General features: G+C 37.1%; 1 gene segment (V, D, J or C); it reads right to left on the reverse strand.

Annotated features, from left to right (window-relative positions):
• Positions 1-662: 662 nt before the first annotated feature.
• On the reverse strand, positions 663-1334 carry LOC127677993 (Ig kappa chain V-V region L7-like). The segment is given in 2 exon segments: positions 663-1009; positions 1218-1334. Coding segments are annotated over 2 exon segments (396 nt in total).
• Positions 1335-25626: the final 24292 nt, after the last annotated feature.

The following is a 25626-nucleotide window of genomic DNA, read 5'->3' on the forward strand; positions in this document are numbered from 1 at the left end:
TGCTAGGATATCATCAATTATTCCATTGTTTGTAAAAAAAAAAAAAACTTCATTTTGTTACTCTTGAAAATAATCCAGAGATTTATGGAAACTGCACTGGACAAATACAGTTTCCTTGTTTAAATTTCAATTTATTGTTTGTTCAGAAGTAACTGTACATATTTCATGAAGAAATTTGCAATTTTTACCAAATACTATTGACAATTTATATAAATCCATAAGCATGAAAAACACTTTAATTTCATCAGTTGTTCACTTGCTATGAAATATGCATAGGGAATTTTTCAACAGAGACATGAATCTCTGAGGCTGAGCACTGTACTCTTTGTGGGAAAAGCAGTAAATTTGATGCTATTGTTTCAGACAATGCTTCATCTGAATTTTCAACAATTATAAAGGTATGTAATAATGAATAATTTCTTCTGTTCATCTAGGATGCAATTTTCTCTATTTTCAGAACACTGAAAGTATAGTGTTTGATTGCACAAGGACATGTAGGCTATGTATTCTAGTGCTGAAATAGAGTGAAGAGAATTCAGAGGTATGGGAGACTTCCAATCTTCTTCAATCCACATATTTCTGTAAACTCATACCTGGCTGCATCTGCAAAACACTGTGAAGAAGGCTGAGGCACCAGCAGAAACAGCTGAAGCATCCCAGCCTCACACTTCTGCTTTCTTGGAGGTTTTTGCTATGGTCTGCACCACTGTGGGAGGCCAGCTGTTACCTTGTTGACAGTAATATGTTCCAACATCTTCAGGCTCCACACTGTTGATACTGAGAGTGAAATCTGTCCCTGATCCACTTCCACTAAATCTGGAGGGGATCCCAGAAATGGACTGGGAAGCATACTTGATTAAAAGCCTTGGAGACTCGTGTGATTTTTGTTGATACCAATGTAGGTAATTGCTAATACCCTGGCTGGCCCTGCAGGTAATAGAGACTTTATCTCCTGGAGACACAGATAGAGTGGGTGGAGTCTGAGTCATCAATATGTCACATCTGGAGGCTGAAAATACAGAAAAATATTAGTAGGACACAACATTGAATATGAAAGTCACTCCTAAACTACTTAGAAAAATAAAAATAATAATTCATTGTATCAATTTATTTAAATAGGAAGTCAAATATGATGTTCTCCTGGCTTCTGAATAAAGCAAGAAAATTTCATATTTAAATAATATCTCCAATTCATTACCATGCCCAAGCAGTTATACCTGAAATCCAGAAAAGCAGAAGTCCAAGGAACTGAAGTGTTGACACCATCTTTGAAGTTTCCCAGAGTTTGTGAAAATCATGACAGAGCTTTGAAAAGAACTTCTTATAATACTCTAAGAGGCAGGAACACTAGAAAGAAGAAGTACTTATGCAAATCATATGGACTTCATAAGGTTTGCAATAAGACCTGGACTGAAGATCAGGCCTTTACTGACTTCTTATAATATTTGTCCCTTGCTGGTTACCTGAAGAGATGTTGAGACTTAAAGACTCCAAATTATATGGTTGCATAATTAGCATAGTCTAAGGAAGTCTCTGGGATACAGAGTGGTTTATTTTTAGTAGATTAAAATGAATATTATCTGATATCCATGGTCTTATCCAGGCTTATGGTTTTTGGATGATGTTTCTTACAGCATGGGCTGAAGCATCTTTAACCATCTGAACATTCCAAGAAACATAAAAACATGTTAATCTAAAGTGATACCACACTACTGAAATATCATTAACAAGAAGTAAGACATTCTGGATGACTTATGAAGATATATTTCTCTGGAAGGGTAAATTAAACCTTAATAAAAATTTATAATCTGCCTTAATAAAGACTTTCAGAGACTGATATATCAAAATATTTTAGCCCTTTTCCAATAAATCCCAAATAGTACATTTTACATGTCTCTCCAATAACAGTGATAAAGAGTACTACAGATGTATTTCTATAATGTTCAACGAAATTCCATTCATAGAACATATTTTTTTTTAGAAAAAATACCCCTCCACCTAGTTTTATGAGGGTATTCCCCCAATGACCCACCCACTCCTGCCTCCCCGCCTTGGAATTTCAGTACAGTGGGGCATGAAGCCTTCACAGGACCAAGTGCCTCTCCTGCCATTCATTTGCAAAATATGTGGCTGGAGCTATGGGTCCCTCCATGTGTACTCTTTCATTGTTGGTTTAGTCTCTCGGAGCTCTGGAATGTCTGGTTAGTTGATATTGTTGTTCTTTCTACTGCATTGCAAATTCCACCAGCTCCTTCAGTCCTTTCTCTAACTCCTCCATTGTGGACCCAATGCTCAGTTGGGTGTTAGCATTAGACAGTATTTTTCAAGCTCTGGCAAAGCCTCTCGCAAGACAGCTATATCAGGATCCTGTCAGCATACATTTCTTTGCATCCACAATAGTATCTTGGTTTGGTGACTGTATATGGAATGGATCTCCAGGTGTGAAAGTCTCTGAATCTCCTTTACTTCAGTCTCAGCTCCACAGATTTTCTCCATATTTGCTCCCATGATTATTTTGTTCTCCTTTCTAGGAACAGAGACATGCACACTTCTTGAGTTTTATGTGGTTTGTGATTTTTATCTTTTGTATTATGTGTTTTGGGCTTAATATACTCTTATCAGTGAATGCATACCATGTGTGTTCTTTTTTGCCTGGCATACATCACTCAGCATGATATATTCTAGGTACATCTCTTTGCCGAATAATTTAATGAAGTCATTTTTTTTTTTATAACTGGATAGTACTCCATTGTGTAAATTTATCACATTTTCTGTATCCATTCCTCTGTTGAACAACATGTGAGTTCTTTCCAGATTCTGGTTATTGTAAATAATGCTGCTATGACCATCGTGGAACATGTGTCCTTGTCTTATTTTAGAGTTTTTTTTTTTAGGGTATATGCCCAGGAGTGGTATCGCTGCGTCCCCAGGTAATACTATGTACATTTAGTATTTCCACAGTAGTTGTACCAGCTTTTTATCCCACCAACAATGGAGGAGTGTTCCTCTTTCTCTATATCATCACCAGCATCTGAAATCATATGAATTTTTGATCTTAGCCATTCTGAGTGGTATGAGGTGGAATCTCAGAGCTGTTTTGAAATGCATTTCTCTGATGACTAAGGATGTTGAACATTTTTAGGTGCTTCTTTGGTCTTTTTATTTTTAATAAATTAGTTTCAAGGAGAGAAAGATATCTCTATAAAATATCTGCCAGGAAAAAATGGAACTCAAGTTAAATTTTCAACATTCACATAAAACCTAGGTTCAGCCACACTTGTCTATAACTCCAGCACTTTAGTATGAAGGAAAGCAAATCAAAGTGTATCTCGGATGAGCTATTATCGAGAATGGAAAAGTCTACATTTACTAGAAGACCCTGTTTCAATACTTAAAAATGAAGTGTTATAGAGCAGGAAGTTACCATTGATCATCTGGGGTCTTAAAGCCTACATATTGTTCACTCCCTCATCTTACACAGACATCAAACACAGACACACACATGCATTATGTGCTAATATACATATATATGTATATATATATATATATATACATATATATGTATATTAGCAATGACATGAACACACACTTACACACACACACACACACACACACACACATGCACACACACACACAAACTAAAAAAAGGATTTTTATATTTTAAATTAGGAAAAAATAATGGTGCCCAAACAATTTTTTTAAAATTCTCTTTGTCTTTGTTTTTGTTTTGTTTTGTTTTTAGAGTTTACTTTTGTTTCTTTCATTTTTATTGGATATTTTATGTATTTAAATTTCAAATGTTATCCCCTTTCCTAGATTCCCCTCTGTAACTTCCCTCTGCCATTGCCTCTCCCCCTGTTTCTGTGAGGGTGCTTGGCCACCCATCCACTGACTCCTGACTCAGTGCTCTGGCATTCCCCTACAGTAAGGCTTGGAGCCTTCACAGGACCAAGATCCTCTCCTCACACTGATGCCATACAATGCCATCCTCTCATACTTATGCTCTTGGAGCCATGTGTCCTGTGATGTGTATACTTTGGTTGGTGGTTTAGTCACTGGGAGTTTTGCGGATCTGGATGGTTGATAATGTTGTTCCTTCTGTGGAGTTGCAAACACATTAGGCTACTTCAGTCCTTCCTGTAACTCATCCCTTGCGATATCTATGCTCATTCCAATGGTTGAATATGAGTTTCTGCTTCTGTATTTATCAGGCTCAGTATGAGCCTCTCTGATGACAGCTTTAACAGGCTCCTGTCAGCAAGCACTTCTTAGCATCAGCAATATTATCTGTGTTTGGTGTCTATAAATGGTATGGATCCCTTGGTGGGCCAATCTCTGGATGGCTATTCCTTCATTATCTTCTTCACATTTCATTCCCATATTTCCTTTAGACAGGGGCTATTCTGGGTTAAAAATGTAGAGATGAATGGGTAGAACCCTCCCCGAACCAGGGGATTTGCCTAAACTCTACATATGGTCTCTAAAAGTTAACCCTCCCATTTGTTGGGCATTTCAGCTAATTTCATCACCATTGGGTTCTGGGAGCCTCCTGCTTTTCTGCCAACTCGGACTTGCTGGTGGATATCCCTCAGTTCCCCATCTTCCATTGGTATTCACCTATGTTCAAATTCCTGTCTCTCTGTACATTATCCCATACCTGATTCTGCCCCTTTTTGTCCCCCATCTTGCTCTCTTCCTACCAAGTTCCTCCCAACCTCCACCTCCTGTGCATACTTTGTTCCCCTTTTTAGGAAGTAAAGAAGCATCCACATTTTGGTCTTCCTTATTTTTGAGCTTCATATGATCTGTGAATTGTATGTTGGGTATTCCAAGCTTTTGAACTAATATCTACTTATCAGTGACTGCACACCATATGTGTTATTTTGTGACTGGGCTACCTCACTCAGAATGATATATTCTAGTTCCATCCATTCGCATAAGAATTTCATGAAGTCATTGTTTTTAAGAGATGCATAATATTCCATTGTGTAAATTTACCACATTTTCATATCCATTCCTCTGTTGAAAGACATCTGGGTTCTTTCCAGATTCTGGTTATTATAAATAAGGCTGCTATGAACATAGTGGAACATGTGTCCTTGTTATATGTTGGAGCATCTTTAGGGTATATGCCCAGAAGTGGTATAGCTGGGACCTGAGGTAATACTTTGTCCTATTTTTTGAGGAGCAGACAGACTGATTTCCAGAGTGGTTATACCAGCAAGCAACAATGGAGGAGTTTTACTTGTTCGCTACATCCTCATCAATATCTGCTATCACCTGAGTTTTTTGTCTTAGCCATTCTGACTGCTGTGATGGGAAATCTCAGAATTATTCCGATTTGTATTTCCTTAATGTATAGGGTTGCTGAACTTTTATTTAGGTGTTGTTTGGCCATTAATATTCCTCCGTGGAGAATTCCTTGTTTAGCTCTGTATCTCCTATTTTAATAGTGTTACTTGGTTCTCTGGTTAGTTGAGAAAATCAACAAGATAGATAAACACTTAGCCAGACTAACAACAGGGCACAGAAACAGTATCTAAATTTGTGTTTGATTTTGAGACAGGTTTTTATTGTGTAGTCTTGGCTGGCCTGGTTCTGGCTATATAAACCAGAATGGACTTGAACTCATGGAGTTACTCCAGTGTCCAAATTCCAAATGCTGTATTTAGAGACATGAAATATAATACTGTACTAAATTTCAAATTCTTAGTCACTTTTAACAATTATCTTATTTCTGGCAAGCCCTATGTTATTATATACAATCCTTGATGAAGGTTCTCTTATTTAATGCTTGAAGATTCTTTATTGGAAAGTTTTTTTCTACTTGGTAAAACATCAAGAGATATGTTAGATTTAATTTCATACTTAGCAAAAATTATCAGCATGGTTATTTTCCTTTTCAAAATCCCTGGATTGGCACCTACAAATATTTCACTGTTGTTTTTTTAAATAAAATGCTAAACGTACAGCTTCATCTATTTTCATAAAATTCTGTGGAGGCAAAAGTGAATTGAAATGCTAGGATATCCTCCAATATTCTATTGTTTGCAAATCCACTTTCATTTTGTTACTCTTTTTAACTTACAATGATTTGAAATTTGTCCAAAGCTTTATGGAAACTTCAGTTGACAAACATAATTTTGTTGTTTCAATCTCTTTTATTTTTTGTCTCTTAAGTAGTAACTGTAAATATTTCATCAAGAAATATGCAATATTTTCAAAATTTTATTGGACAATTCATAAAAAGCCATAAACATTAAAAATACTTTATATTCAAGAGTTGTTCACTCACTATAAAAACTTAGGGAATTTTGCAACAGAGATACATTTCTGAGGCTGAGCTCTCTAGTCTTTGTGGAGATAGGAGTAAAGTTTATGCTATTGTTTGATAAAATGCTTGATATGTATTCTCAACAATTATAAGGGTATGGAATAATGAATCATTCCTTCTATCTATCTATCTAGGATGAGATTTTCTCTGGGTGCAATACAGTGAAAGAATAATGTCTGATTACACAAGGACACGCAGGGTATGCATTCTAGTGCTGAAATAGAGTGAAGAGAATTCAGAGGCTAGGGAGACTTCAAATCTTCTTCATCCCACATATTTCTGTAAACTCACATCTGGCTGCACCTGTAAAACACTTTGAAGAAGGCTGAGGCAACAGCATAGACAACGGAAGCATCCCAGCATCACACTTCTGCTTTCTTGGTGTTTTTTTGCTATGGTCTGCACCACTGTGGAAAGCAAGCTGATAGCATGTTGACAGTAATACATTCCAATATCTTCAGGCTCCACACTGTTGATACTGAGAGTAAAATCTGTCCCTGATCCACTCCCACTGAACCTGGAAGGGATCCCAGAAATGGGCTGGAAAGCATACTTGATGAAAAGCCTTGCAGACACATGTGATTTTTGTTGATACCAGTGTAGGTAATTGCTAATTCCCTGGCTGGTCCTGCAGAAAATAGAGACTCTATCACTTGGAGATACAGACATAGTGGGTGGAGTCTGAGTCAGAAAGATGTCAGATCTGGATGCATAAAAGGGGAAAATATTAATATAGCACAACATTGAATATGAAAGTCACTCCTAAACTACTTAGAAATATAAAAAATAATCATTGTATCAATTTCTTTAAATAGGAAGTCAAGTCAAATACCATGTGCTGCTGGCTTCTGAATAAAGCAAGAAAAATCCATATTTAAAAAATATCTCCACTTTATTACCATGTCCAAGCAGTCATACTTGAAACCCATAAAAGCAGAAGTCCAAGGAACTGAGGTGTGTACACCATTTTGAACTTTCCCAGAGTTTGTGGGGATTATGACAAAGCTCTGAAAAGAACTTCTTATAATACTCTAAGAAGCAGGCACACTATAAAGAAGTACTTACACAAATAATATGGACTTCTGTCCCCTTTACCTAGGCAGTCAAAACAAAGATAATAGATAATATCTTGCTAAAAATTCAAAAAGAAAAACACACCTAAAACCCTTATCTCAAAAAATGTCCAGGCTTCTTTGTTTAAATGCTTGTTCTTCCTTATAGGAACACCTAAAACAATGTTCATTCCTTTCATTTAAAAATGCCCTTGCTGCTTTATCTAAATGTTTATTTTTCTCAGTTGCATTAGTGCATTCTAACCCAAATTGTCCTAACATTTTTCAAATTGTTTAAATTTTCTTTTGAGATTCAAAAATCATATTTAATCTACTCTCACAAGTCCACCAACTATGTTGATAGCCATTATTAAATCCTTATTTAACAACCAGTTTTGTTTTACAGACAAATTATTACTGCTTATCAAAGATGCTTAATATGAAATTATCTTCCTCAGCCATCCAAAGCAGAGTTAAAAGATGCCTTCCAAGATGTGATCACAAACAATCTATTACATGCTTAATATACATTATCCACACTATACAGACTTCCCCCTTCTGTGGTTCTACTCCTCTGTTTTGATTACCCTACAGCTTTAACGCTACCAAAGAAAAACAGTGCTACTGCCACAGATCTGGAAGAAACTAAGCACCATTACCTTGGACCTGCCAGGGAAAATAATGCTGCCTTTGGCTAGATACCTCATCTGACTAAAGACTCCTGAGACAAACACACTGATATCCACAGACAACTATGACTGACAGAAAAAAGACTTGGGACTTTCCATCTACGGACAATGCAAAATGGCTATTAAAACTGGGAAAATTTATATGATAAAAATAAAAACATATGGATTAATCAAACATCATTTAAAACCAATATTAATATCCTAACAAACTATCCAACCCAGACAACAATTAAATGATCCAACAATTGCTTGTCTTCATAGACCCCACCCTGTTACCTCTCTGGCTTATGTTGTGCTATACTTGTGTTCTGTCTTGTGTTTTATTTTGATACTTTCCACCCCACCCACAATTTTCACTACAAATGACACAGTCCTTCCAGTGACATCTCTCCTTTATAAAAATAAGGGATTGTGGGACATAAACCATGACAGAAAGTTGGGTAAGGTAGTTCAGTTTGAGACCCAGAGACTCAGTGACTCCCAATTCCCTGCAAGACTTCAGACTTGAATCATGTGCCATGCTCTAGATATAAAAGTGTACTACAATCTCATTGGCCCAAAACAGAGTTTTCCCTGCTAGTGACATTGCTAAATTAATTGAAATATGGAATAGAAACATTTTATGATAGAATTGATGATTTATGTAGAAAATATTTCTGATAAAATTGTAGAAAATGTAGTAAAACAATTAAGAATTGAAGATTATCATGGAAAATTCCATATAGATATAATAATGGTAGGCATAAAAGTAGTCCTAAGTTGATTGAAAGTGGAATTATAAATATTTTCAGATAAATTTGAAGATTTACACGGAAAACACTTTTGATAAAATTGAAGAAATACATAGAAAACCATGTTAAAATTAGAGATTATCATGGAAATTAAACAGATAAAAAGAAAGACAAAGATAATTCTAAGTTGATTGAAGGTGGAATTATAAACATTTTCAGGTAAAATTGAAGATTTACAAGAAAATTATTTATAGTAAAATTCACGAAAATTCATTAGTTTTAAATTTCAGAATTTTCTATGATTATCTATTAGGTACTTCTAAATATGCTGTTACATAATAGAAAAAGTTTTTTTCAAATTTATAATTAAAATATTCCTCATTTTGAAATTCCAAATCTTTATTATTTAAAGTAATCACATTTTTAAAAATAGCAAATCTTTAAACAAAATTAAATAATCCAATGAGTGGTGACACAACACTTTATTTTTTATTGGCGTTTTGATGTATTTGCATATCAAATGTTATTCCTTTTCCAGATTTCCGCACCTCAGAAAACCCTATCCTATTCCCCTTCTCATGCTTCTATAAGAGTTTACACCCACCCACCTACCTACTCCTGCCTCCCCACACTGGCATTCCCCTACAATGGGACATCAAACCTTCACAGGACCGAAAGGCCCTTCTTCCACTGATGCCTCACAAGGCCATCCTATGCTACATATATGGCTGGCATCATGAGTCTCTCCATGTGTGCTCCTTGGTTTGAGATTTAGACCCTGGAAGCTCTGATTGGTTGATATGGGGTTGCGAAACCCTACAGCTCCTTCACTCCTTTCTCTAACTCCTTGATTGTGGACCCCTTGTTTAGTTCAATTGTTGGCTTCTAACCATCTGCCTTTGTAAATGACAGGCTCTAGAAGAGCTTCTCAGGAGACAGCTACATCAGGCTTCTGTCAGCATGGACTTCTTGGTATTCACATTAGTGTTTGCATTTGGTAACTCTATTTGATAGGGAACCCCAGGTGAGGCAGTCTCTGGATGGCCTTTCCTTCAGTCTCTGCTCCACATTTTGTCTCTTAATTTGCTTCAGTGAGTATTTTGCTACCTCTTCAAAGAGAGACCAACGCATGCACACTTTGGTCTTCCTTTTTCTTGAGCTTCATGTGTTCAACGAATTGTATCCTATGTATTCCATGATTTTGGGCAAATTGGCACTTATCAGTGAGAGTATACCATAGGTGTGTGTGTGTGTGTTTTTTTCTTTCTTTGATTGGGTTACCTCATTCAGGAAGATGTTTTCTAGTTCCACCCATTTGCCTAAAAATTTCATGAATTCATTGTTTTTAATAGCTCCATTGTATAAATGAACTATATTTTCTGAATCCATTTCTTTGTTGAAGGACAACTGGGTTCTTTCCAGCATCTGGCTATTATAAATAATATTGCTATGAATTGAGTGGAGTATGTGTTCTTGTTATATGTTGGAGCATCCTTTGGATATATGCTCAGGAATTGCATAACTAGGTCTTCTGGTAATACTGTGTCCAATTTTGTAAGGAACCACCTGACCGATTTCCAAAGTGGTTGTACCAGCTTGCCATCTCAACAGCAATGGAGGAGTGCTCCTCTTCCTCATGATCCTCACCAGCATCTGCTGTAACTTGAGTTTTTGACCTTAGCCATTCTGACAGTTATGATGTGGAATCTCAGGGTTGTTTTGATTTGAATTTCCCTGATTACTAAGAATGTTGAACATTTCTTTAGATGCTTCTCATCCATTAGGTATTCCTCTGGTGATCCTTTTTTTAGCTCTCTACCCCATTTTTAATAGGGTTATTTAATTGTCAGGAGTCGAATTTTTTGAGTTCATTATACATATTGGATATTCACCCACTATTGGATGTAATATTTTTAAAGATCATTTTCCAATCTGTTGGTTGCAGTTTTGTCCTATTAAGAGTGTCCGATGCCTAATAGAAGCTTTGCAATATTATTAGGCCGCATTTGTCAATTCTTGGTCTTAGATCATAAGCCATTGGTATTCTATTCAGGATATTTTTCCCTGTGTCCATGTATTCAAGGTACTTTTCCTCTTCCCTTCTATTAGTTTAAGTGTATCTGGTTTTATGTGGAGTTCCTTGACCCACTTGGACTTGAACTAGGAAGAAGAACATAAGAATGGATGTATTTGCATTATTCTACATGCTGACTGCCAGTTGAATTAGCGCCATATGTTGAAAATGTTGTCTTTTCTCCACTGGATGATTTTAGCACCTTTGTCAAAGATCAAGTGACCATATGTGTGTGGGCCCATTTCTGAGTCTTCAATTCTTTTTCACTGATCTAGCTGGCTGTCACCACTGATACCATGCAGTTTTTAACACTATTGGTCTGTATGTAGTACAGCAGGATCAGGGATGGTGATTCCCCAATAAGTTCTTTTATTGTTGAGAATAGTTTTAGTTATCCTAGCTTTTTTGTAATTCCAAATGAATTTGAAAATTCCTCTTTCTAACTTTATGAAGAATTGAGTTGTAATTTTGATGGGGATTGTACTGAATCTGAAGATTGATTTTAGCAAGAGAGCCATTTTTTTACTATATTAATTCTGCCAATCAATGAGCATGGGAGATCTTTCCATCCTCTGAGATCTTTGATTTTCTTCCTTTAGAGATTTGAAGTTCTTCTCATATAGATCTTTCACTTGCTTGGTTAGAGTCACACCAAAGTATTTTATATTATTTTTGTCTATTGGAAAGGGTGTTGTTTCCTGAATTTCTTTCTCAGCTTGTTTATCCTTTGAGTATTGAAATGCTACTGATTTGTTTGAGTTAATTTCATATGCAGCCACTTCGCTGAAGTTGTTTATGAGGTTTAGAATTTCTGTGGAGGAAATGTTGGAGTCACTTATGTATATTATCATATCACCTGCAAATAGTGATATTTTAACTTCTTCCTTTCCAATTTGTCTCCCTTTGACCTCCTTTGTTGCCTAATTGCTCTAGATAGGACTTTGAGTACTAAATAGTACCTTTGAATAGGTAGGGAGGGAGTGGGAAACCTTGTCTAGTCCCTGATTTTAATTGGATTGCTTAAATTTTCTCACCATTTATTTTGATGCTGGCTACTGTTTTTCTGTATATTGCTTTTACTATGTATATGTATAGGCCTTGAATCTTGATTTTCTCAATATTTTTATCATGAAAAGGTGTTGAATTTTGTCAGATGCTCCTCAGAATTTAATGAGATGATCATTTTCCCCTTTGATTATTTTTATATACTGGATTACATTGATGGATTTCTGTATATTTAACCATCTCTTCATTCCTGGGATAAAGACTTCTTGATCATGATGGATGATTGCTTAGATGTGTTCATGGATTTAGGTTTCAATCATTTTATTGAGTATTTTAGCATTGATATCCATAAGGGAAATTAGTCTAAAATTCTCTTTGTTTGTTGGGTATGTGTTTGGTTAATTATTAATGTAATTTTAGTTTCATAGAATGAATTTGGTATTGTTCATTCTGTTTCTATTTGTGGAATTCTTTGAATAGAATTGTTATTAGGTCATCTTTGCTGGTCTGATATAATTCTCCTCTATTTATTTAAGGGAGTTATTTATGTCCTTCTTTAAGTCCTCAACCATCATCATGAGAAGTGATTTTAAATCTGAATCTTGCTTATCTGGTGTGAGTGTGTATGCAGGATTTTCTATGGTGGAGAACTGGGTTCAGATGGTGCCAAGTAACCTTGGTTTCTGTTGATTATGTTCTTGCAATTGCCTCTCACTATCTGGTTATCTCTAGTGCTACCTGCTCTCATTTTCTCTGATGGGAGCCTGTCTCTCCTTTTCTCTTGTTCATGTCAGAACTCTAAAGAGTCCAGCTGTCTCTGTGATCCTAGTATCCTGGGTATAAGAGTTTCTGGAAGTCAAGCTGCCTCTGGGATTCTGAAATCCTGGTGTCACCAAACTCCTCAGACCTTGTGTTCCTATGATCCTATTACCTTAGGCATGTTTGAGCACCTCGGAGTAGAAATTCCTCTGGATGATATAAAACTTGGTGCAGAGATAGCACTCAAGGTCTGCTCAGGGCACTGGTTCAGAACAGGAAGAACCTATGCCACTGTCCTGGCAAGGGATCCTGCATCCCTGGATCGTCATGGTTCCCAGTTACTCCCAGTGTGGGGGCAGATGTTGTAGCCTCCTCACCTATGGTCCTAAGAATGTTAGAGCACCTAGGAGTCCAGCTTCCTCTGGGTATTATGGAGTATTGTGCAGAGCTAGAGCTCAAGGTCTGTTTAGGTCACTGACGCAGACAGGAAGGAATGATACATGTTAATCCTAGCACTTAGAAGCAGAAGTAGGTAGAATTCTGACTTTTAGGGAAACCTGTTCTAGAGTAAGTTCTAGCACAACTACAATTGCATAGTAAAATTCTGTCTCAAAAAATGAAAAGAATATATATATATATATATATATATATATATATATATATATATATACCCCTTTAATTTGTATCTATGAGTGCATATCATTCTATTTATCTATCTATTTATCTATTTATTTATCTATCTATTTATCTATCTATTTATCTTTTATTATTTATCCATCATGCCTTTCATTACTTGATCACACTCATGGAAGCTCAGAGCATGAAGCCCTGGGTACCATCCTTAGTGTTTCATAAAACTAGTTGTGATACTGGAATCTCAATGCTTGGGAAATTGAAGCAAGAGGATCAAATCACAAATTATGTTTAGGTACAAAGTGTTAGAGGCCATCCTGAGATACCATAGCACCCTGCCTCAAAGGAAAAAATAAATAAATTATAAAGCCAACTTTCTATACTGATACTGCTCCGGAAAATATGGTGAATGTTTCTAAGAGCTGCCAAACTTTCTGTAAGAAAGGTAAGCACCAGACCCACAAAGTGGTAGAGTATATGAATTGCGAGGATACTCTGTCTTCTCAGGGTAAGTGAGTTTCTTACAGGCAACAGAGAGAGTATTGTTGCATCCTAGGTCTATTTTGTGAAAAGGCTAAAATTGCAGCGAAGGTTGTATTGAAGCATGAATGGGTCAAGCACAACAGTCCAAAGAAATTGCTGGGAAGCAGTAAACAGATACAGAGCCAAGTGATCAGTTCTAAGGTGACTGTGATATGAAAACAATAAAACGATGAGAACTAACTCATAAGAAGAGAGGGGAGAAAGGAGGATGTGCTAGTTGAGAAGGAAAGAAAAAGGGAAAGTATGTGATAAATGGGAACTGGAGGCATGGCTCAGTAGTTCACAACACTTGTTAGTAGAAAACTCAGATTTTGTTACCAGTACCTACACGGTAGATCACAACTGTTTGTAACTCCATTTCCAGAGGAAGATCCATAATCTTAACTTATAAGCCTTAATTTCACATCTTAAAAAGTTAAAGATTACTGTTTAATACATTATTTTTTGTTTCATTTTGTCTTGTTTGTTATTTTTTTATGCTTGTCCTTGGTCTGATAAAGGACCAGAAATATCTAATAGTTTAACAGACCCTTATATTATCACAACAGCCAGAGGCCCCCAATTCTTAACAACCAGGATTATATAGCTACTAGCACAAATGACATCCATGTTGTTGATATGATTAAGAACATTCCAGAACCTTCCTTCAGCTGATAAGATAGTACAGGTATCCAATCTCTAAAACTCATGTTCTTGAAAGAAATGAAATGGACCCTAGGTTGAGTTTCTATGCAATTACATTTCTTTGTATACCAGAGATTGTATTACACCAGGAAACATTTTTTCCAAACTATGTCAGGTTTAAACTGGTTGGGAATATGTTACCTGCTACCAGACTCTCCAAGTCTGATCAAGGCTAATGAGTCAATTTCAACTAAGTTTTCTTTTTCACTTCTTAACAGTTTTCTTATCCTCCTGGACAATGGCTGGATTCCCCTCACTCAGAGAACAGAATATTTGTTAAAAAAAAAAAAAAAAAAAAAAAAACCTAGAACTAGAGTGCCAAAAGCTATGAATTATGTGGGTGTTGGGACTCAAACCCAGATCCTCTGGAAGAACAGCCAGTGTACATAATGAACACCCAGACACCTTTCTCAGGTATAAGTCCTATAAATAGATAAAAAGAAGTCTAAATAGTTCCACCTTGGAAAGTGTGTGTGTGTGTGTGTGTGTGTGTGTGTGTGTGTGTGTTGACAACCCGGCAGAATAAATCTTAGCTGTTCCCATAACTCTGCCATTCAGGAACAGATTTTGTTTTTTTGTCATTTATTCTGTTTTGTTTTCTGAGACACGAGAAGAATTCCCTTGTTTTGATACAAGGCCTTGAGAAAAGAACAGAGATTTGGAACATAGAACAGTTTCTGTGATCCCTGTATGAAAACACATTGACATTTTTTTATCCTGGCAGAGATAAACGCTCTCAGAAGCTGAGCAATTCAGCAGCTGAGCAGCTGGAAACATCATAAGGAGCAGTTGGAGCAGCCGGTGCTCTCACATATGCATCCCTGAGTGATACATGAAACATAGCTTGAATCACTGTGAAAGGAGTACTAGAGGCGTGTTGACAGTATTATTATTACAACATCTTCAGGCTGCATGTTGGTGAAGTTCAGAAACAACTCTGTGTCATATCCACTGCCATTGAACCATGATGGGACACCATCTTCCAATCTGTTTACATTATAAATCAGGAGTAGATTTTCCTGGTTTCTGATCCTAGAATGCTAAACAGTTGTAAATGCTCTCACTTGCTTGATATGTGACTATGACATTTTCTCCCACAGATACAGCCAGGGAAGATGGAGACTGAGTCATCTGGATGTTACAGTTGACATCTAAGATTGGAAAATTGAGAAAAAAATCCCCACATGATTAATTCTGTTACATGAATATTTTAACTGAGACCAAGCAGTACTGACTACTTGCAGATGAATAAATTTCCAGTGCTATCTTCCTTACCTCTAAGCAACAGCTTCAGCAACCCCAGGAGCTAAGTGGGCAAACCCATGTCTGTGTGTGATCTATGTGAGGCTGACTTCAACACAGGATGAGACCTGAATATGAAGAAGTCTACATGTCAGTGAACTGTGCTTTGGATACATGCAAATCAGCAATTGGTAGTCATAGCTGCAGGTCTCATCAGGTCAGTAACTCATTACAGACCTGTGGTTCTCTATGTTTCCAATTGAGACACAGAACAAGTTTATTTGTAGGGAATATTGCATAGGCAGCAACAGTCTATGAGTTATAGATCCATTTGATACATTCATGTTCCATGTAAAATTTACTTGATATGATTTCCTTCATGGCAGGCTGTTTCAGATATGGTACAATTTTACACAGAACATAAATGGTCCCTTTCAATGGCAGGTGTAAATATTATTGCAGTCATGCAGCTTCTTTCTGTTTTTTTCTCCTCTGTTTGTGAGACTAAATTATAATTACAACATTTTCACCTTTGCTCTCCTTCCAATTTCCTCCAAATACACATCTCTGTTCTTCAAATTCATGGCCTCTTTATCCATTAATTTTTCTTGTATGCACTTATGCATTTGTACACACACACACACACAAACACACACAGACACCATTCCCTAAATCTAACTTTTTGTGTCTATAAAATTTTGTTGCATTTATGTTTTCAGGGCTAATCTTTTCATTTTCATTTTGGACATTCAATTGGCACATTCTTCCTTAGGAAGGAACACCTCTTCTGCTGCCCGCTCTACCCAATTCTCTATAGTATTTTTTGTAGATTTAAAGTCTCATGGGCTTTTCCCCATCCTGTTTTTCATGTTCATTAGTGTCTTCCTTATTCAACTAATATTTGAATAATAGTGTTTTTGAGACTTTACAGGTATAGCTTCTAGTTGTTACTAGGAGACACAAATTTACACAAACTCCCTGATCCTCTGACTCGATCAAACTTTCCAGTTCCTTTTCATAAATGTTCCCAAGCCTGGATATGGAAGCCTTTTGTAAATGTATCCATTTTTACTAAGCTCCAAAAGTTAGTTTTACTAAGCTCCAAAAGAACTTGCAGATTCTTTCCCACAATGATATACAGAAGAGGAATAGAGGTCTAGAGTCCTAGGACCAGTGTTTCTACATCTGCACAACAAGGCATTGTCAAGATCTCTATTCTTCACTGAATAACAGTAGGTGTGGAGGAACTGAGCACATAGGCTGGTTTGTCTGCCAGCCCACCAGGCTCAAGGCTGTGTCCTGCTCAGGGAGCTGTGGAAGGAGAGAAGCCCCACGGCCATACTCGCTGCCTGCTGGTACATAAAATGACCACTAGGTACTGTATCACACTGAGCTTTAGATTTCTGGTGGTGCAAACCGCCTGGGGTCTGCTTGCACTCAGGATCTGAACACATAGGCGGGTTTGTCTGCCAGCCCTCCAGGCTCAGGGGGCCCTTGTCCTGCCCAGGGAGCTGCGGAAGGAGAGAAGCCCCGCTGCCATATTTGCTGCCTGCCAGGACAGAAAAGGGTCACTAGATTCTGTATCACCCTGAGCTTTAGAATTCTGGTGATGCAAACCGCCAGGGGTCTGCCTGAACTCAGGAACTAAGCACATAGGCTGGTTTGTCTGCCAGCCCGCCGGGCTAGGGGCCTGTGTCCTGCCAAGGGAACTGCAGAAGGAGAGAAGCTCCATGGCCATATTTGCTGCCTGCCAGGACAGAAAAGGATCACTAGGGTCAGTAACACCCTGAGATTTAGATTTCTGGTGGTGCAAACTGCCAGGGGTATGCCTGCACTCAGAAAATGAGCACATAGGTGGTTTATCTGCAAGCCAGTCCATTGCAGGACCTGTGTCCTATGTGAGAATCAACAGAGGGAGTGACCCCCACCACAATATCTTTGCTCCATAATAGATCAGATAGAGAACACCTGGTTGACCTTCACAACCTAAGTATAACATTGCTTGAGGCAAGACTGAGAAGGGATCCAAAGGCACAAAAGAGGAAGGTAGCATATCAATAATCTGTGCCAGAGGAAACCCAGTCATCCAGGGTTGAAGAGATAACCTAAAAGATCCACAGTAGGTTGAAGCACCAGCCAGTGACAATAAGACCATCTATCACCTGGGAGAACTAGATGGCTAAGGCAAACATAGAAACCTTACTAACAGAAACCAAGGCATTATGGCAGCATCTGAACCCAATTCTCCAACATTAGCAAGTCCTGGATACCCCAACACACCAGAAAAACAAGATTTGGATTTAAAATCACTGGTCATGATGCTGGTACAGGAACACATGAAGGACATACTTAAAGAAATTCAGGAGAAAATGGATCAAAAATTAGAAGTCCTTACAAGGGAAACACAAAAATCATTGAAAGAAATTCAGGAGAATACAAAAGCCAATAAGGAAGAAACGCAAAAATCACTTAAAGAAATACAGGAGAACTTTGAGCAACAGGCAGAAGTCATGAAAGAGGAAACACAAAAATATCTTAAAGAATTAGAGGAAAACACAAACAAGCAAATGACAAAACTGAGAAAAAACCTCAAGGATCTAAAAACAGAAGTAGAAACAACTAAGAAAGCACAAAGGGAAACAACTTTGGAGATAGAAAACCTTGAGAAGAAATCAGGGGCCATAGACACAAATATCAACAACAGACTACAAGAGATAGAGGAAAGAATCTCTGATGCCAAAGATACCGTAGAAACCCTGGAGTCAACAGTTAAAGAAAATGCAAAATGCAAAGTGCTTGTAACCCCAAACATCCAGGAAATCCAGGACACAATGAGAATGCCAAATCTAAGGATTATAGGCATTGATGAGAGTGAAGATTTACAACTTAAAGGGCCAGGAAATATCTCCAACAAAATTATGGAAGAAAACTTCCTTAACCTAAAGAGAGAGATGCCCATGAATATACAAGAAACCTACAGAACTCCAAACAGACTGGACCAGAACAGAAATACCTCCCGTCACATAATAATCAAAACCCCAAATGTACTAAACAAAGAAAGAATACTTAGAGCAGTAAGAGAAAAGGGGCAAGTAACATATAAAGGAAGACCTATCAGAATTACACCAGATTTCTCACCAGAGACCATGAAAGGTAGAAAATCCTGGGCAGAGCTCATGCAGACTCTAAGAGAACACAAATGCCAGCCGAGACTAATATACCCAGCGAAAATCTCAATTACTATAGATGGAGAAACCAAGATATTCCATGACAAAACCAAACTTAAACAATATCTTTCTACAAACCCATCCCTACAAAGGATAATAGGGGGAAAACACTATTACAATGAGGGAAACTATACCCTGGAAAGAGCAGGATATTAAGCTTCTTTCATCAAACCCAAAGAAGATAACCACACAAGTATAAAATTAAAATAAAAAATGATAGGAAGCAATAACCACTACTCCTTGATATCTCCTCATATCAATGGACTCAATTCCCCAATAAAAAGACATAGACTAACAGACTGGTTAAGGAAACAGGACCCTACATTTTGCTGCATATAGGAAACACACCTCAGTATCAAAGACAAAAACTACCTTAGCTTAAAAGGCTGGAAGACAATTCTACAAGCAAATGGTCCCAGGAAACAAGCCGGAGTTGCCATTCTAATTTCAGATAAAATTGACATTCAACCTAATGTCATCAAAAGAGACATGGAAGGTCACTACTTGCTGGTCAAAGGAAAAATGCAACAAGAAGAACTCTCAATCCTGAACATCTATGCCCCAAATACAAGGGTGCCCTCATTCATAAAAGGAACTTTACTAAAGCTCAAAGTACACATTGCACCAAACACAATAATTGTGGGTGACTTCAACACTCCACTCTCACCAATGGACCGATCAGGAAAGCAGAAACTAAATAGGGAGACAGTGAAATTAATTGAAGCTTTGGACCAATTGGAGTTAACATATTTATATATATATATATACATATATATACATATATATAATTATTCATCCCAAAGCAAACGAATATACCTTTTTCTCAGCACCTCATGGTACCTTCTCCAAAATAGATCATATAGTTGGTCACAAGACAGACCTCAACAAATATAAGAAGATTGAAATAATCCCATGCCTCCTATCTGATCACTATGGAGTAAAAGTGGTCTTCAATAGCAACAGAAAAAACAGAAAGCCCACATACACATGGAAACTGAACAATACTATACTAAATGATACCTTGGTCAAGGAAGAAATAAAGAAAGAAATCAAAGATTTCTTAAAATTTAATGAAAATGAAGGCAAAACATACACAAATCTATGGGACACAATGAAAGCAGTGGTAGGAGGAAATCTCATATCTTTGAGTGCCTCCAAAAAGAAATTCGAGAGAGCATACACTAGAAGATTAAGGGAACACCAGAAAGCCCTGGAACAAGAATAAGATAATTCACAAAGGAGGAGAAGAAGACAGGAAATCATCAAACTCAGGGCTGAAATCAATCAAGTAGAAACCAAGAGAACCCTACAAAGAATCAACAAAACCAAAAGCTGGTTCTTTGAAAAAATCAACAAGATAGATAAACCCTTAGCCATACTAACAAAGGGGCACAGAGAAAGTATCCAAATTAACAAAATTAGAAATGAAAACAGAGATATTCCAACAGAAACTGAGGAAATTAAAAAATCATCAGATCCTACTACAAAAACCTATACTCAACACACCTGGAGAATCTGGAGGAAATGGACATTTTCTTAGACAGATACCAATTACCAAAATTAAACCAGGATCAAATAGACCATCTAAACATACCTATAACCCCCAAAGAAATAGAAGGGGTCATAGATAGGCCTCTGACCAAAAAAAGCATAGGACTAGATGGTTTCAGTGCAGAATTCTATCAGACCTTCAAAGAAGACTTAACACCAATACTCTTCAAACTTTTCCACCAAATAGAAACAGAAGGGACACTACCCAACTCCTTCTTCGAAGCCATTATTACACTGATACCAAAACCACACAAAGATCCAACTAAGAAAGAGAATTTCAGGCCAATTTCCCTTATGAATATCGATGCAAAAATACTAAATAAAATTCTTGCCCAATGAATCCAAGAACACATAAAAACGATCATCCACCATGATCAAGTAGGCTTCATCCCAGGGATGCAGGGATGGTTCAATATACGGAAATCCATAAATGCTATCCACTACTTAAACAAACTCAAAGAAAAAAAACACATGGTCATTTCATTAGATGCTGAAAAGGCATTTGACAAAATTCAGCATCCTTTTTATGCTAAAAGTCTTGGAAAGGACAGGAATTCCAGGCCCATATCTATACATAGTAAAAGCAATATACAGCACACCGGTAGCCAACATCAAACTAAATGGAGAGAAATTTAAAGCAATCCCACTAAAATCAGGGATTAGACAAGGCTGCCACCTCTCTCCATATCTTTTCAATATAGTTCTTGAAGTCCTAGCTAGAGCAATTAGACAACATAAGGAAGTCAAAGGAATACAAATTGGAAAGGAAGAAGTCAAACTATCACTATTTGCAGATGATATGATCGTATACTTAAGTGACCCTAAAAACTCTACTAGAGAACTCCTACAGCTGATAAACAACTACAGCAAAGTGGCTGGCTACAAAATCAATGCAAGCAAATCAGTAGACTTTATATATTCAAAGGATAAGCAGACTGAGAAAGAAATTAGGGAAATGACTCCCTTCACAATAGCTACAAACAGCATAAAGTATATTGGGGTGACCCTAACCAAACAAGTGAAAGACCTATATGACAAGAACTTCAGATCTCTGAAGAAGGAAATCAAAGAAGATCTCAGAAAATGGAAAAATCTGCCATGCTCGTGGATTGTCAGGATTAATATAGTTAAAATGGCCGTCTTGCCAAAGGCAATCTACAGATTCAATGCTATCCCTATAAAAATCCCAACACAGTTCTCCACAGAGCTAGAAAGAGCAATTCTCAAATTCATCTGGAATAACAAAAAACCCAGGAAAGCTAAAACTATTCTCAACAGTAAAAGAACTTAAGGGGGATTCAGTATCCCAGACATTAAACTTTACTACAGAGCAAGAGTAATAAAACCTGCATGGTATTGGTATAATATCAGGCAAGCGCATCAAATGAAATGCAAATCAAAACAACCCTGACATTTCACCTCACACCAGTCAGAATGGCTAAGTTCAAAAAATCAGGAGACAACAGGTGTTGGAGAGGATGTGGAGAAAGAGGAACACTCTTCCACTGCTGGTGGGATTGCAAGATGGTGCAACCACTTTGGAAATCAGTCTGGCGGTTCCTCAGATAACTGGGCATGACACTTCCTGAGGACCCTGCTATATCACTCCTGGGCATATTCCCAGAGGATTATTCAGCATGCAATAAGTACACATGCTCCACTATGTTCATAGAAGCCCTATTTGTAGTAGCCAGAAGCTGGAAAGAACCTAGGTGTCCTTCAACGGAAGAATGGATACAAAAAATGTGGTATATTTACACAATGGAGTACTATTCAGCCATTAGAAACAATGAATTCATGAAATTCTTAGACAAATGGATGGAGCTGGAGAACATCATACTTAGTGAGGTAACCCAGTCTCAAAAGATCAATCATGGTATGCACTCACTGATAAGTGGATATTAGCCTAGAATCTTTGAATACCCAGGACATAATCCACAAATTAAATGATGTCCAAAAAGAATGGAGGAGTGGGCCCTGGTTCTGGAAAGACTCAGTACAAGAGTATAGGGGAATTCCAGAATAGGGAAGTAGGAAGGGGTGGATGGAAGAACAGGGGGATGGAAGAGGGCTTATGGGACTTGCGGGGAGTGGGGACCCAGAAAAGGGGAAATCATTTGAAATGTAAATAAAAAATATATCAATAAAAAAACAATAGGTGTGAATTGTAAACATATTACTCTCACAGAAGTGGGCACTGCCTATAGGAAAACAGAGGATGCCCAATGATATAGAAACTAGAAATTTCATTTATGACTAGTGTTACAGTGATCTTGACCAGATGGATATTCATATATTGTTGCCTCACCCTGCTGGAGAAATTGTTAAAATGAGGACATGGTTAGGTCTTGATGATGCTAACAAGTAACATCAATGCAGGTAATAAGGATATTTTATCCAAGTGCTCCACATCAGCTTTGCATTGGACTTCAATATGTGAATGGAGAACAACAACAACAAAAAAGATATAAGCTAATCCTACTAACCAGGAAGATTATTTAGGGCTAGAGTCATAGGAACAGTGTTTCTCCATTTTCCACTGACTAATATTGGGTGTGAAATGTGTACAGTGCTCTCACAAAAGTGGCCAGAGTCTATAAGAAAGCACTCAATGCCTAGTTTTATAGTAATGTTGAACAGACAAACATGTATTGTTGCCTCACTTCTTGCTGGAGAGATTGTTAAAATTAGGCCTTTTGTTCAAGTGAAACTCTGATAAAGTGCACAAATATATAGGGAATTATATATGCTCAGCAAATCAAGTGAGGTATAACTGGGCTGTTTCTTTCTGTGCATAATCAGCAAAAGTAGGAATCATAGAGTATTACACCTAAATATAAATAGGATCAGATGAATATGTAGTCTAATTCTTGTTATTAAGAAGTACGAAAATACTGTGCTTAGATGTAGCTTAATTGATGTTATCTATTAACAATCTTCCCTGTATTCAACTTTATATAAAGTCCCTTTCCTTTTAGAGCCCATGCATATTTTCAATTATACTGTATTTGCTCAGAGAACTTTTTCCTAGTTTTGATATTTTGAAATAGACTGAGTCCTGCCAGTGTTCCTAGGGAAGCCCCAGTTTCAGAGGGGACTGTTTGGCTATGTTAGCTTTATGAACTACCATTAGTTCTTCCATGGGCATTCCATAGGATGTTCAGTGTACCTTAACACCTGACCTCAAAGCAGGTACCAAGTCTATAGTCCTTGCTAATTTAAGTTAGATCATTTTCTATCAATGTATGAAGCTGGATACTAAAATGGCATATCACATTTAGATCTTACTTGGCCCTAACCATCTTTTTAAAATTAAAACAATACTTTGTAATACCAAGCTGATAATTAGCATGAAACACTGCTAATATGCTTAACAGTATTATTTTTATTCTCTTGTCAGGAGGTCTCTGGTTTCCTTACTTGGAAGTTTTTATTCTACTGAAAAGGTGAAAGCAAACAATACTACTACAACCCTTATATTGACTAGCAAAGTACATCGTTCCTAGTCCTAAATGCTTTTTGGTAAAAAAAAAAAAAAAAAAAAAAAAAGCATTATCTTGAAATTATCAACAAACTTTATATGGATAAGTACAACTATATTCGCCTTTTTCTTAAAATAAATTTGAGATTGATGTGTATTATCTTTCAAATTATTAAGGACATCTGTTTATTATTAAGCAAAAATGTATCTAATAACTTTAAGGAAAAAAATGTTTCATTTTAGTTCTTAGACTGTTGTTTGCAAGTGGCTTTTTCTTATCAGCAGGCCATCCTAACCTGACTTCATTGTGTAGAGTTTACAGGGACTTGCATGTCTCTGTTTCCTGTTTGCCAGGAATAAAAATGTGCAGCACCAAGAACTGCTGAAAATGTCACTTCAATTCCAAACCATTGTCACTCATTAATTTAAAAAAAAAAACTCTTTTGTTTTGCTTTTCAGTTTTTTTCTATTGAGTAGTGACTGTAAACCCCTCATCAAGGAATTTGCAGTATTTTTTTTTTTTTTGGATTTCTTTTGAGACAGGGTTTCTCTGTATAGCCCTGGCTGTCCTGGAACTCACTCTGCAGACCAGGCTGGCCTAGAACTCAGAAATCTATTTCCCTCTGCCTCCCAGAGTGCTGGGATTACAGGCGTGCACCACCACTGCCTGGTGAAATTTGCAATTCTTACCGAATTAGATTGGTGAAGTTATATAAATCTATTAACACGAAGAATAATTTTTATTGAAGAGTTGTTAAATTTCTATTTTAAACATACAGAGGTAACTTTGCAACCAAACTATGAGAGTCTGAACCTGAAATCTACTCTTTTTCGGGGACTGAAGTATACTACATTCAGTGCATCTTCTGAGCTTCCAACAATTATAAAGGTATAGAAAAGTCAGTCATTCCTTCTGTCCATCCAGGTGGATATTTTCTCTGGATGCAGTATACTTGAAAATGTTTGTCTAATTACAGCAGGATAATTGTATGCTATGTATTCTGGTGCTAAAATAGTGTGAAGAGTATTCAGAGACAAGGGAGACTGAGTCTTCTTCAATCCACATATTTCTTTAAATCTCACCCCTGGCTATAACATTTTAAAGAATACTACGGCAACACCAGAAACAGGTAATGCAGACCAGACTCACACTTCTGTGTTACTGGTGGGTTTGGCTATGGTCTTCATCACTGTGGAGGCCTGCTCTGACTGTTGACAATAATACCTTGAGACTCACACTGTTGATGCTGAGAATAGAATCTGTCCCTGATCCACAACCACAGCACCTGGAGGGGATCTCAGAGAGGGAATGGGAATAATACTTGATGAGAAGCCTTAGCGATGCATTTGTTTTTATTTTTGTTTTGTTTTTTGTTTGTCTGTTTTTCTGAAACCAGTGTAGGTATGTGCCAATACTGCGTTTGGCCTTGCGGGAAAGAGTGACTCTATTTCCAGGAGTAATAGACAGGGTGACTGGAGACTAAGTCAGCATTATGTCCCCCTGGATCTGGAAATATAGGAGATTTATTAGTAAAACACAATATGGGATATGAAAGTCATTTCTGTATGACTAGAAAAATAAAAGACATTTATTGTATCATTTTTTTAAACAGAAAGTCAA

Source organism: Apodemus sylvaticus, chromosome 2, assembly GCF_947179515.1.
Source record: "Apodemus sylvaticus chromosome 2, mApoSyl1.1, whole genome shotgun sequence".
Lineage (NCBI taxonomy): Eukaryota > Metazoa > Chordata > Mammalia > Rodentia > Muridae > Apodemus > Apodemus sylvaticus.